Raw genomic sequence first — 14460 nt, 5'->3', positions numbered from 1 at the left:
TCCGAAGCAGCAAACTCAGGGCAGAAAAGATCCCTCTTCATGAACATCTTGTTGATCCCCTTCACCGTCTCAGTCGTCGATCTCAGATCCAGGTACTCCTGATCCAATCTCTCTCTTTCCACCATGGGAACGTATCTCGTACGGAACATCTCTGAGAACCTCTCCCAACTAACAACAGCCCTCTGCTCAGGAGTGTACAAACCAGTCACCAATCTCCACCAATCCTTCGCCCCTAATTGAAGAAGGTTCAGGGTGTACTTGACGTTCTAGTAATTCGGGAATGAACATGTGAAGAAACAACCCTCCACATCAGACAACCATATCATCACCACAATCGGTTCCTTGACCCCATCAAGCTCTGAGGGCTTCATATTATCAAAGTCCTGGTATTGGAAGGATCTCTCCCCTCGACTCCCTACAGCAGCAACGGTTGCGGTAGTTGCAACACCAGCAGCCTCAGAAAGATCAGCATAACATTCATCAAGGAGCTCAATCATAGAGTTCTTAATAAACCCACACATCTCCAACATAGAACCCCGGATAGTAGCAGCCACCTCAGTGGCGATGATCTCTCGTATCTGATCGTTTAGTCAATCCTGGACCTGGTCACCAGCTCCAGATCCTGATCCTCTCATATCCACCATTCTAAAAATAAACCAAAACATATCAGAAAGCCACAATACACATTGCTACAATCACCTGATGGGACCAAACCCTTGTGGTTTGTGACTTCCTTGCTACATGTACGGGTCCTGTGCTTTCAATAGTATGGGCCCATACTACCTTCTACACCTACCCGTATTTGTCTCAACGATCATCACAACCTCCCGAAAACAAATACAACAATCAGGATACGCATACATCCTATCCTCACTCTCTTCAGAGTGGCTAATCATTCCTCATCTGGTCGGTTGCTCACACACATACTCACTCGTGAAACTTCCACCAATCATGTAGCCGCTCGTGCATGCTAATCATACATAACATTCGATCTTATAGACATTCGAATACTTGGTTCTACCCTAAGCCCACAAGCAAACAAGGAATAGGAAATAAGGCTAAGCCAAACATTCTCAGGCTATAGAATCTTAGTTATGTACAACTATGATGCACATACTAAGAAACTACAGTAATGATGTCAATTCCATCGAGCACATAATAAGTCCTCATAGGCTATCAGACATTATACATTAGACCTATCATGCAATTCCTGAAGATCCCTAGCCTAACACTAGCATGCAGTTTTATCATAACCATTAATAACAAATAACAGTGTAGGTAACTTAGGGTATACTTTTCTTGCTCCGACTGATCGTCCACATCTCATCCTTCCTTGATTACTTTCGAAAATCATTTTGAAAATCATTTTTTTGAAAATTTCTTCAGATCCTTAGTTTGAATCTAGATTCACACGAATGCTCATCCAATTTTCTCAAACCATGGCTCTAATACCAACTTGTAACATCCAAAAAATCAAAGTAAAAAAATCATTTTTAAATAAAGAGAAATCATTGTTTTCAGACAAAACCCAAATCGAAACCTAACGTTTACAAAACATTGTTCTCAAATATAGAAATCATATATCAGAGTATCCCAAATCAATATCATAAAAACCAAGAGGATGTGCACGATCACACATTTGTTTTCCCTAGGTTACCTGAAACATAAAATTGAAACTGTAAGCCAAAGCTTAGTGAGTTCCCCAAAAGTATTACCACAAAAACATATAACAACATGCATATTGGGTCCACAGATAACAGACTGGATTACCCCTGAGTCCACAACATGAGTTTGGCTTTCCTTCCGCCCCACAACTCATTTTTTGCTTACTCCCGAGCCCACAACATAAGTCTGACTTGCCTCTCGGGACCACAACTTATTTATGGCTTGTTCCTAGGTTTGTTGGCTGCCGCACGAAGCAGCATTGCCTCAACCCAACCATATAATGTCGATATATACATAACAAATAATTATATATCCAGAAAACAGATAAACAAGTAGATCTACAGATATCTACAACATAACAACATCCTATATACCAAAATACATAACCCAGTGGGCCGGCATTGGTGGCTTCGACCTAACAAGCACAGTGAGAAAAACTTACCTCTCAAACTGGAAATATAGCTAAACAGGACATTGCTCCAAATATCAGCTCCACAAGTCACTTATTCAGCAAATAGTGACCAAACTTGACTAAAACTTAAAATACCAAAAATACCCTTAGGTCAAACTTGGTCAAGTCCTTGTCAAAGTCATAAGTCAAAGAAGTCAACCGAGTCAACCCAGCCGAGTACGCCCAACATACTCAGCTAGTACGCACGACGTACTAAGGTCTTGACCAAAATAGGGGTGTTGACTGCGTACGTGTAGCCCAACATACTTTTCTGCCACCTTTTCCTTCTGTTAAGAGCTTAATCCCTTAAGCTCTTTCGTCTTAAATCTAAATCTAGTCCTTAAATTGCATCCTTAATCATAAATTTTCCAATATTATGATCTTACATGGCTATTAAGTGCTTAATACCAAAACCCTAACTTAATACAAGGTCTAAACCACTAAAGAGCATGCATATAGGGATATGAACAATCAAGACTCCATTTTTATGACTCAAAACACTCCAAAATGTCTGAAAGGATAGCTCGTATGATTTAGAGTAACCCATACTCATAATACCAAGCTTGTAGGACCCAAATGAACACAAATCCGTGGATAACAAGTTCTAAAGGAAAACTTCATCGAGATAATAGCTTTTTACCTCCAAGTGGTACTAAATGATGATGTGTTTCTGGATCCAAAGTTTTTCACTCTTCTAAGTTGGTCTCCTCTTCTTTCTTTCTCCTTCAAGGTCACCAAAATACACACTTAAGCTCAAAAGTGCTTACACAAGAGATTAGGGTTAGATATGGTCGAGTTGGGGATGGAGGCTGATGAATGAAAGGGTATTAGGGCTATAAGGGTGTTTAAATAGTGCACAAAACCTAAATATTAGGGTTTTGGTCCAGACCATGTACTCTCGACGTACTAGGAGTACACTCAATGTACTGGATGAAACACGTGTTTCTCCAAAACGCTTCAAGGGATTGATTTTGCAACAATTTTTCATCACAAGGTCATGAAGTTAAATACATGGAATTGGAGGTGTTACAAGTAACCTTTCAAAAAACTATTTTTTTCAACGGTAACTAATGTATCATTTATGAGAAAATAAAATATTTTGTTATATTTTCTTTCTACATATCCTCATACCCATGTTAAATAGTGACAAATATATTAAAATATTATTAATTTCATTAAATGTGACACATGTCAGCATTTAACATTGTTAGGATGATGAGTATGAAGAAAATGTAGAAGAATATTTAATTTCTCATCATTTATTTATCATGATTGTTTTTTAAAAACCCCTCTTAAAATAACTATGTCGGTTTTTTTCTTTCATATAATTATGTTGGTTTTTTTGAAAAATATAAAAAATGATAAAAATGACATATATCTAATTATAAAAGTAAATATTAATAAAATATGATGTGGTTGTAATATTTTATAAGACTATATCCAATACATTTTTATTTTTTCCTTTAAAAATAGAATAAAAGATAAGGTAAATAATGTTTCATTTCCGACACTAATATATTTTTCATCCAATTTCTTATCCCAAAACTATATTTCTAATATATTTTATTTTTGCAACTTATATTGTCAAACACATCTCTTCTATTAATTAGATTTTAACAAAAATATATTTTATCTTTTTTCATTATACTAATATTATCATAAAATTATACCAAAATAAAATGTTCATATATAATGAATTTGAATTAATTTCTAATTTATTAACAACAATTACTAAATAAATAAGATTATATTTGTAAAACACTTATAAATAAATATTATACATACATCTTTTAGAAAAGAAAAAACATAATAAATGGTCTCTATGGTTTCCCCAGATCTGAAGTTTAGTCACCGTGGTTTAAAAACATAATAGATGGTCCCTGTGCTTTCAAAACTTTTGACGATTGGTCCTTATTCCTAACCCCGTTAAGTTTTGTCCGTTAACTGAAGGGCATTTTCGTAATTTCACTACCACAGGTACCATTTATGATGTTTCTCTTATTTAAAAAAAAAGAAAAAAAAATTAAATATAATTATTTAATATATAAAAGGTCTCTCTCTCTCTCTCTCTCTCTCTCTCTCTCACATCCATCCACACACTCCAAAAAGAAACCCACCATTGTATCTGCAACTTCAAACCCAAGTTCTTTCACACACAAAATACACCAAATGAAACCACAATAACCCATAATTTTGAAGATTTCAGATGTAACAAATGAATCAATGGTTCATATGAAGTCGATTGCAAGTATTTAGTCCGACAGATGAAGTCAACATCCCCTGTGCCTCCTTATTATTCTTCTTCTTCTTCTTCTTCAACCACAGGCCACACTCTACAGGCGAACACTTCCAGTGCACTGTGAAGTAATGGGGAAAGGGTATTTCCGGCAACACAACGTTGTCCCTCCTGATTTGTTTGGATTAAAAACCTTCAATTGAGTTGCAGGTTATCTCAAGCATTTCATCGAGCACTTCCAGTGCACTGTGAAAGGGTATTTTCGGAGGCGAGACCTAGCACCCTCCTTTCTCTTTCGAATCTCTTCTATTGACTCCGATGGGTGCTTTGACTGGTGACCAACTGACAATGGAAACTTCCTTCCTTCTGACTTCTTTTTCTTCTTCCTTCTCGGTCTTTCTTCACCTTCACCAGATCTCATGGTAGCCTCAGACGCTAATAAGAGCTTCATTGATTCTCTTTGCTTTTATCACTGGCAACACATACACAATAAAACATACAAAAACCATAAAACAAACACACATACACACTCTCAACGGGCCTTAGTGGCACTCTCACTCTCCCTCAATGCTCATTTGTAAACCGTATAGGTTGCACTGGAACGTTTCAACTGATGTTTGATCGGTAAATCCCAATGGAAAAAGAGCTGAAACAATTGCACACACTTCACCTTATCATATGGATCGTAACTTCTTCTTTTCGATTCTCTCATTATTGAGGCTCAAAGGGGGGTGGGGAACAACTCTTAACAGATAGAAAATAGTTTATTTAGGGTAGGGATCATTTGAAATTTCAAAGGACTCGAATTATAAGATTTTAAAATGGTGAAGAATGCATACAATCTTTGAATCGATCTACCAGGAAGAAAGCAGTCGGGTTTGCAATCTTAACAGATTCGGTCCTTGCAGTTTGTTCTAATGACAGATCCTACCTAAAAATTAAATATTTCTTCAAAACTGATTTCTAGAAAACATCATAAATGGTCCCTGTGGTAGTGAAATGACGAAAATGTCGTTCAGTTAACGGACAAAATTTAACAGAGTTAGCAATAAAGATCAATCGTCAAAAGTTTTGAAAGCACGGGGACCATCTATGTTGTTTTCAAACCACGGTGACTAAACTTCGGATCTGGGGAAACCACAAGGACCATTTATGATGTTTTTCTTTAGAAAATATTAAACATGCATTTGAAAAAAAAACTATTATATATGTTTGCGTTGGAATAAATTTTCAATAAATGATCAACTAAGGGCCTGTTTGATAAGCCTTCTAACTGGTTCCAAAGTTAGGACCCGGTCCTTAATCCCCAATTAGCTTGTTTGTTTTGACTTAGGCATCCTTGGACTCGGTCCAAATCAGGGACTCGGTCCCCAATTTTAATCTGATTCGGTCCTCCAACAAAAAGAAGCCGACTCGATCCTTTTTTTTCCTTTCACGTATTTGCCCTTCACCTTTGTTCCTCCTTTACGCCTTCGCTTTTTCCTCCTATCTGAAACAACAGGAACAATATTCACCATTGCTCCTTCCCTCACGCGTGCATTCTCTCTTCGTCTTCGCTTCGCTAGTAGACAACAACCACAGGAACGGATCTCGGCTTCGGAATATGACATCGATTGGTTGAAGACCCAGATCGAAGTGAATGGACTGCATATGCAGGATAATTTGCTCCGCAAGGGTATCAATCCTCGTACTTACGCCCAACAGCTTCAGGATTTGATCCAGTAAATTACTCAGCTATTTGTCTTGTTTTTCATCTCGCTTTGCAATTGCTGCAATTTTAAAACCGAATTGAACAGTTGTATACTATAACAAATTGAAATCAGTGGTGCTTAATCTTATGGTACGATGATATTAATTAATAGATCTATCCTTGACTTGTTTCATCACAATTACAGGTACAAAGGGATATCACATTATGAACAAGATGAAGAAGCAAAGAACCACAGAGCCTTTCCATGTCCAGGTGAACTCCTAGTAGAACAACACCACAGTAACTATGGAGAACCCTGGGCTGGTGGGAGATATGTATTCGAATTCCTTGCAGAATCCTATCACTTAATTCCAGAATCACGTGTTCTTGAAATCGGATGTGGTACACTTCGAGTACATGGGAAAGCATACACATGATAGTTTATTGTTCAATCACTATGAGATATGGTTTGAGTTTAGAAGATTTAGAGTGTAAAGATTTTGTAATTTGGTTTCTTTTGTTTGTGGAAACCATGTAAGCTTTTAAGTTTTAACCTCCTTAGGCTTCTCATACAGATTTTGATGTCGTTTTTAATTCTTTCAAGGAGGAAAACAGAGGTGTAGTTGTATAATGTAACACACATTGGTGAAATGAACAATCCATTTGTTTGTATTTGTTATTACTTAACAATTTAACATGCATCCATTCAAAAAAAACTCAATCATATGTGGTCATAAGGGTAATATAGTCATTTTTTATCATTCACCATAGTTGGTCAGAAAAATAATCAAACAACATAAACGCAGTCAGATGTGGACTCAGTCAGAACTTCTAACTCGGTCTGCTTCTAACCCAGTCAGCTCTAATTCAGTTAGAAACTATCAAACGACCCCTAAAACATTTCGTAGATTGTACAGGAGAAACCCGTAACTGGCCCTGCGCCGAACCGAAAGTATCTATAATCGGGCTGATTCCCGGTTCACATGTTTTTTAATTTACAATTTCCAGGTAAGAGTCGGACCGGACCCGAAAAACGTTAGTAAAATTGGACTAAGACCAATATATACGGAAATGATTTTTTATCGACATAAACTACATATGAAAAGGTTGTATATATGATTAGAAGCTTTTATAAAATATATTACCGTGTCTCAAATTTTTAGAATGCATTTAATTTTTTATATGAAGTTTATACATAAATATTAAACTTTGTATTTATTATTAGAACAAATTACGCGAATGGTCCTTTAGGTTTTGGATTTTTCCCTAATGTAGTCCCTACGGTACTTTTTTCCCTCAAATAGTACCTACGGACCATAAGTTGCACGTGTTTGGTCCCCGAGTTGGATGTCCGTCCATTCCAACGTTAAGCTGCTCCATTTGACTTGCACATGAGGGTATTTTTGTCATTTTAGCCTAAAGGACCTTTTCTGAACATATAAATTAATAGCTATATACATTAAGGTGGCGGGGTTTAGTTTCAGACATTGACTTTACACTCTATCTCTTTCCCCAAGAAAACCTTTTGATCATCCCATCTTCTTCAATCGTGAGTTCTTATCGTCGTCCGACAAAACAGTTCAACTGATTGAAGGGTGTATCGAGGAAAATGGTGCTCACATTGTGGTCTTTACGTCCACGCTACACCCAACCACCATCATGCTAGGTTTTGACGAAATGTAATTTTACTTTCCTCCATCATTAACATTTTTTTGTTCTTGAATGTTCACATCAGGTTCTATTTCAAGCTTTTGCACATTCAAGATAAATCACGGGGGTTCGTTCACAAATACGGTATCTGGAAGGCCATACATAGATGGACTTGTGGATCACTTTGATTTTGTGGACATGGATGTGTTTTCAGTCCACGAGTTAGATGATATGATGGCAGTTTAGGGTACAATGATGGAGGTATAATGTTTTACCATTTCATGATCCTAAAGACAGACTTGGATAGTGGATTGTTACCCCTTGGCACCGATCAGGAAGTCATTCAGCTGGCAAGGTATGTGCTTAATCATAAGGAAATTAATTTGTACATCGAGCATGAAAATACTAGAGTAGTCCCTTACTTTAAGTCCCCATTGAAGGTTCGTATTGAGGAAGTTGAAGGGAATCATTCTACTGAAATGAATAGGGTTAGAATGAAAAAGAAATCAGTTGGGTCATGTAGTAAAAAGTTGGATTTGAATGAGTTCACTGATTTGTCAAAGTTAATTGTACCCTATGAACCTGTGATCAACAAAAAACACTCAGTTGATCGAGAGAGTGATCCCTCTAGGGGGGTACAGTTTGAGGATAACCATGGTAAAAAAGATGTTGACACAGGGGATGATCACCAACCAAAAGGGGATGTTGATCCAGTGGATGATTATGAGGTAATGGGGGATGTGGACGCAGAATATGGTGGTGAAAAAAATCTACATGATGTTGAGTTTTTTTAGGATGAATACAATGGAAGTAAGGAAAGTGTTAGTGAAGGTCCTTGGAGTGAGGGTAGTAGGAGTGAGGGTAATATATCAGATGATGAGAGTGAGGACGAAGACTTCTTTGTGGATTTAGAAAATATTGTAGATGATGTGGATGTTGATATGAAAGAATTTCATATACATGTTGATGAAGATGTTGAGTGGGTTAAAAAAACCACCAAAGAAGCAAGTGGTAGTGGTGTTAACTTGACTGAAGGTGAAGATTTGGAGGTCATAGTCCCAGAATCGTTTGAGTGACCTATTGTAAATGAAGAAAACAACAGAGAGAGGATGTTGAGAGACATAAGAAAGGAAAAAAGTTGTTCTGAGGGTGTATTTCATCCAAAGGCTTTCACATTAGGACAGAAGTTCAAAACAAAGAAAGATGTGAAAGAATATATATAAACAAACATGCAGTAGAAACCAAAAGGGATTTACATTTTGAAAAAAAATGACAAAACAAGGATTAGGGCTAAGTGTAAAGGAGTGGTCCCAGATATGAATGGTGGGCCATGGACAAAGTCAAGGATTGGATTCAAGGACAAAACAGTAAATATGAAAGAGGGTAAATGTCCTTGGGTTGTACTAATGTCTAGACCTAAAGAGACAGATGACTGGGTGGTGAACACCCTAGTTACTGAACATCAGTGTGTGCAATCAAGAACCATTAAAGCTTGCAACTACAAATTCATTGCAACAAACATTGTGAAGCAAAGTGAGAGTAATCCAACCATTCCAGTAAATGCACTTCAAGAAGATCTCATCCAAAAATTCGAGATGAACATGTCAAGAATGAAGGTACATCGGGCAAAGGAATTGGCTCAGAAGCATGTTTTTGGGGATTTTCAGAAACAATATGCAATTTTGAGGGACTATGGACTAGAGTTGATGGAAAGAAACCCAGGTACTAATGTGAAGATCGATTGTTACACTGAGCCAAATTTAAATTTTGATTCAAGGACATTTAGGAGAATTTACATTTGTTTAGGAGCATTAAAGGAAGGATTTAAGGCTAATCTAAGGGATTTCATAGGGTTGGATGGTACTTTCATGAAAGGTCCCTATCCTGGTCAAATTTTGACTGTCGTAGAGGTAGATTCCAATAATGGGATATATCCTCTTGCATATGCTCTTGTTGAGAATGAAACCACAAATTCATGGACATGGTTTTTGGAACAACTTGCTGATGATATGGAACTTTATGATAATTCAAACTTCACTTTCATCTCAGATAGGCAAAAGGTACATATACTTCAATTGAACTTGATATTGTTGTTATTTAGTCAACTAAGTATTGAAATATTTAAATAGGGTATCATTCCTACAATTGCCAAACTTTTCCCTCAAGCTGAGCATAGGTTTTGTCTGAGGCATATTTATGAAAATATGAAAAGACAGTGGAAGGATAAAGAGCTCAAAGATTTGGTGTGGGCATGTGCAACTGCTACTGCTATAAAGCATTTTGACAAAGCACTAGAAGAGCTAAAGAAATGTAAAGCTGAAGCTCATGATTGGCTGATACAGATTCCTCCAGCTCATTGGGCAAGATCTCATTTCTCAGGTTAGTACATCATCTTTCCTTTATGTTAACATTCACTTGTCATTGTTAGGATTTGTTCTCATTTTGTATTATATGACTAAACATGGAGAGCACATACTAATATCTTGTTGAATAACTTGTGTGAGGTTCTGAATGGAAAAATACAAGGTGGTAGGGACAAACCTATCATTTATTGTTTGGAGTATATTAGAGAGTATTTGATGAAGAGAATTTACAATGTCCAAAGAGAGATTGATAGATGTCATGGTCCTCTCACACCAACTGCCACTAGTCTTCTTGATCAAATGAAAAGACAAGCACAAAAGCACAGGTGTATTTTCAATGGGGTTAAAACTCAAGTCACTACTCCTTGGGGTGATTAGTTTATTGTGAATTTGGATGAAAAAACATGCACATGTAGACATTGGGAAATTACAGGCATGTTATGCTCACATGCAATAAGTGCAATATGGGACAAGATTAAACATGGAGAAAATAATGTTCCTGAGTTGGAGCATTGGGTCCACCCATGCTACTGGCTAGTTACATGGGCAGAAGTGTACAAACACAAATTTGAACCTATAAATGGTAGATTGATGTGGCCCAAATCACAATGCCCAACCAAGTTGCTTCCACCCAAACATGTTGTTCAGGTATGTCTTCATATATCAATATAACTGTAGTTTTTTAAGAACAACAATTTAATCTTATGTATATTTGTAGGTGGGTAGGCCCAGGAAGAAAAGGAAGAGGGCATATGATGAACCTGGTACACAGGGGCATAAACTGTCCAAGAGGTGGACCATTGTCACATGTGGAAAGTGCAACAACAAAGGGCATAATTCAAGAACTTGTAAAGGTTAAGGTGGCCCTAATGACAAAAGAACTGAAGAAACAGGAGGATAGAAGTGAGGATGGGGGTGTTGTTGAGAACCATTAGGTCTTTTGATGTAATTTGCACTTTACTTTTATGGTTTCGTTAACACCTATGTTTATGTACCAAACAATACTTACTTTGGGCTCCTTATTTTGTATGGTCATGCATGTTGACCTTGAATCATTGTACACATAGGTAAACTATGAAACAATGTCAACTGCTGTTGTGATATACAATAGCATTTTTGTTATATTCTTGTTCTTGTCAACTAGTATTTGTGATATTCAAAGTGTATGGTCATGCATGTTGAATTGGTGTTCTTGTCAAATAATATTTGATTGCACAAAGCCATGACACAATAACCTTGTTCTGAAATTAAACTATTTGATTACACAAAGACTATAACATTAAGACAACATTAACCAGAACATAATTTCCTACAGTCAAACTCAAAAAAGACACAAACACTACATAAACCATGCTACAATTTCCTGTCTTCAGACTCAAAATAAGACCACCAGTACATTAACCCTATGACTACGACACTACTTCTTGCATTCAGACACCACATTCAGAGGCAACTTCAACCATGCTTCAAGTAACGAATTGCAAAAAGACCCCAACTAAAGAGAATGATTAACTTATACATCCTAGCTTGCAGTGTAGCTTGTTGAAGAGATTCTTGGAGCTTGTTCATAGACCTGATTAACCCAGGTATCACTTCTACCGATCTAGGGCACATGGGCTCATCAAACCACCCAATCCAACCACACCTTCTCTCATTACGAAGACAAGACCAAAATCGCCTTCCAGGGTTGCGATCTGACCAGGAAGTAACGATGGCTAAATCACGATTTCCACAAGCACATATCGGCATTTTCCACAACTTTCTTTCTCTAACAGTAGTAGTGATCGATTGAATTAGGAGGAAGAACAAGAAGAAGTAATATAGGCGTTAATTGATATGTTCAGAAAAGGTCCTTTAGGCTAAAATGACATAAATACCCTCATGTGCAAGTCACATGGGGGCAACTTAACGTTAGAATGGACGGACATCCAACTCGGGGACCAAACGCGTGCAACTTATGGTCCGTAGGTACTATTTGAGGGAAAAAGTATCGTAGGGACTACATTAGGGAAAAATCCAAAACCTAAAGGACCATTCGCGTAATTTATTCTTATTATTAATTAATATAATTTAATATATAACATGACATTACAAATATTACATTAGATTTAAAATAAATTAATAGATAAAAATAAATTAAAAATATATAAAATAAAAAAGGACTAAAATCAACCTAGAAATTTCAACTTCATTTTTAGAGGAATGAATAGTATTCCTTTATCTTTCAAGGAGTATTATTTATCTCTCAAAGAATGATAATAAAAATGGGGTACGATAAGAGTAACGGAAAAAAAAAAAAAAAGGGATTTAAGGGGTGTTGGACTTTGGAGATGATCTAACATTCAATAATTGTTTTATTTAGAAATTTTTAACAATTACCTTCAAATGAAATAACTTCTCTATAAAAAAATATTTATTTTTGTTTTTTAATTTAATTAAATAGATTGACTAATTAATTAATAAAATAAAATATTAATATCTAAATAAAAATAACTTTTTAAAAAAATTATAGGAGATTGTATGGTAGGCGTGATTATGTTTAGATTAGACACAACATAAGTAAATTTAATAGGTAGCTTTGGATATGAATTAAAAAACAAAGAAGTTTGTATTTCAAATGCGAAATTACAACTAATATCAAACCAAATAAAAACCATTGTGATGTGAATCTCAAAGTAGCCATTGATGTTGTGATTTCAACCACTGGAATAAAGATGGTGATGAATATGAAGCAATCAAGCTATCTACCGATGGGGATTTTGATCGTCTACTTACAAACGGACACACAATCGTTACAACCACGGAGATGAATTTAAGTCGAATCCAACGGCTCTCGTTGCTTTACTCTTTTCAACGGCGGTGGCAGACTCGTTATAGCCGGAGATTATACTCACGCTCGATTCTGATCTCGACGGCAATGAGTGAATCCGTGCTGCTTCATCACCTCCGATGGCCGGTTGCGTCACCGTAGACGACCGTTTCTGGTGTTTTATTTGCCGTAACGAACAGTTGAGGTCAACCTGATTTCAAAAACCAATAAATTATCAACGTTTAGTATCGTCTGATTTCGAGAGTTCATCTACAAACTAGCTAAAAGGATTTAGGGTAGAATCTGAACATTCGTTTAAATCTTTTCACAATTTGTTGAAGTTCAAACAATATCACCGATTCATCATAAGCACTTTTTCAATGACTACAGTTAAATTTAAAAATAGGTACAACGGAAAAATGTTTTCATACCTCGAACGAAAGATCTGCGACATTCTGACGTTGTCGCTTCATTGAAACGCCTCTATCCGCAACCCTAAAGTACTCTTCGCTGCCGGAGGAACTGGATGCCGATGGAGGCGGCGTAGATGACCAAGCTACCATCTGATTAACATCTCTAATCTCTTTATCGTCTAAATCCGTCTCATCTTCGTCTCCGTCGTAATCATCATCAGCATCCGTACCAGTTCCATCATCGTCAACAACACACCTATCGCAGATCGACACCGTTGCAGGCGCGAGTTTCTCACCGGATGCGCTCCACCGCGTCGGAGACTGGCATGAATGACACAAAAGACACCTCGAATGCTTAGCTACTAGAAAATTGGCCGAATGAACGTTTGCATCACAGCGCCAGCACAAACTAGCTTGGTCTGATTCGCAGTATATCGTGGCGAAAGATTTACAAAGCTCACATCTCTTCATCTTCTTCGACAACCAACCAGATCTCTGATTTTCTCTCTCTAGAACTAGAAGTTTTCTCTCTCTAAAACAACAAACTTCACCAGAAACCCTTTGGGAAGCGAAAGCGGAAGAAAGGAAAGAAATGGATGATGAGATCGGGTAGTACGATATACAACAGCAGAAGTGAACCTGCCTTTCCGTTGAAATAACCAAAATGCCATCCAAATTAATTCACAATCATGCATATTTAAAATATGTTATGCAAAAATATGTTGTTATTAATTTTATAGGTTAGTATTACAACCACCTTTTACTTAATATGATTTAAATAATAGAATATTTTTTTAAAAAAATATTTTTTAATGAAGCAATGTATGCCAAATTAGATGCTTATATCTTGTAATAATGTTTTAACTTTTAACAATTTAAACATTGTTTTAATTTTATTTTTTGCAAATTTATGCGATAATCTTATAACCTTTTTTTTATTAATATAAACATCAACATTTTACATTTTTATCAACTTATACACCTTAAAAGAATAATCCAAATACGTTTTAAAGCTTCAATATGTAATAATGTTTTGTTATTTAATATATGGTGATCATGAGAATTACATTTAAAAAATTTATTTAAACTTTAATTTTGAATTGACCCTAAATTAATATTTATTATTAACCAAAAATATATTTCAACATTAAATGACTTACATGTAAAATGTATAATTTTATAA

General features: G+C 36.2%; 2 protein-coding genes across 2 annotated transcripts; one reads left to right on the top strand and one right to left on the bottom strand.

The window, feature by feature from the left end:
* Positions 1 to 9008: 9008 nt before the first annotated feature.
* On the top strand, positions 9009 to 10914 carry LOC145105115 (uncharacterized). Its single transcript, XM_079042249.1, has 5 exons — positions 9009 to 9752; positions 9822 to 10071; positions 10219 to 10381; positions 10472 to 10703; positions 10774 to 10914. Exons 1-5 carry the CDS (start codon positions 9009 to 9011, stop codon positions 10912 to 10914), a joined length of 1530 nt encoding a protein of 509 aa, XP_078898375.1.
* Positions 10915 to 12640: 1726 nt separating this feature from the next.
* On the bottom strand, positions 12641 to 13892 carry LOC145107460 (uncharacterized). Its single transcript, XM_079044360.1, has 2 exons — positions 13296 to 13892; positions 12641 to 13075 (listed from the first exon to the last, which is right to left on the bottom strand). Exons 1-2 carry the CDS (start codon positions 13746 to 13748, stop codon positions 12848 to 12850), a joined length of 681 nt encoding a protein of 226 aa, XP_078900486.1. The 5' UTR covers positions 13749 to 13892; the 3' UTR covers positions 12641 to 12847.
* Positions 13893 to 14460: the final 568 nt, after the last annotated feature.

This window comes from Lactuca virosa, chromosome 4 (genome assembly GCF_052849685.1).
Source record: "Lactuca virosa cultivar CGN04683 chromosome 4, Lactuca_virosa_CGN04683_v6, whole genome shotgun sequence".
Taxonomy (NCBI): Eukaryota; Viridiplantae; Streptophyta; class Magnoliopsida; order Asterales; family Asteraceae; genus Lactuca; species Lactuca virosa.
Note: the sequence above shows the minus strand (reverse complement) of the source record. Positions and strands in the feature narration are given on the sequence as shown.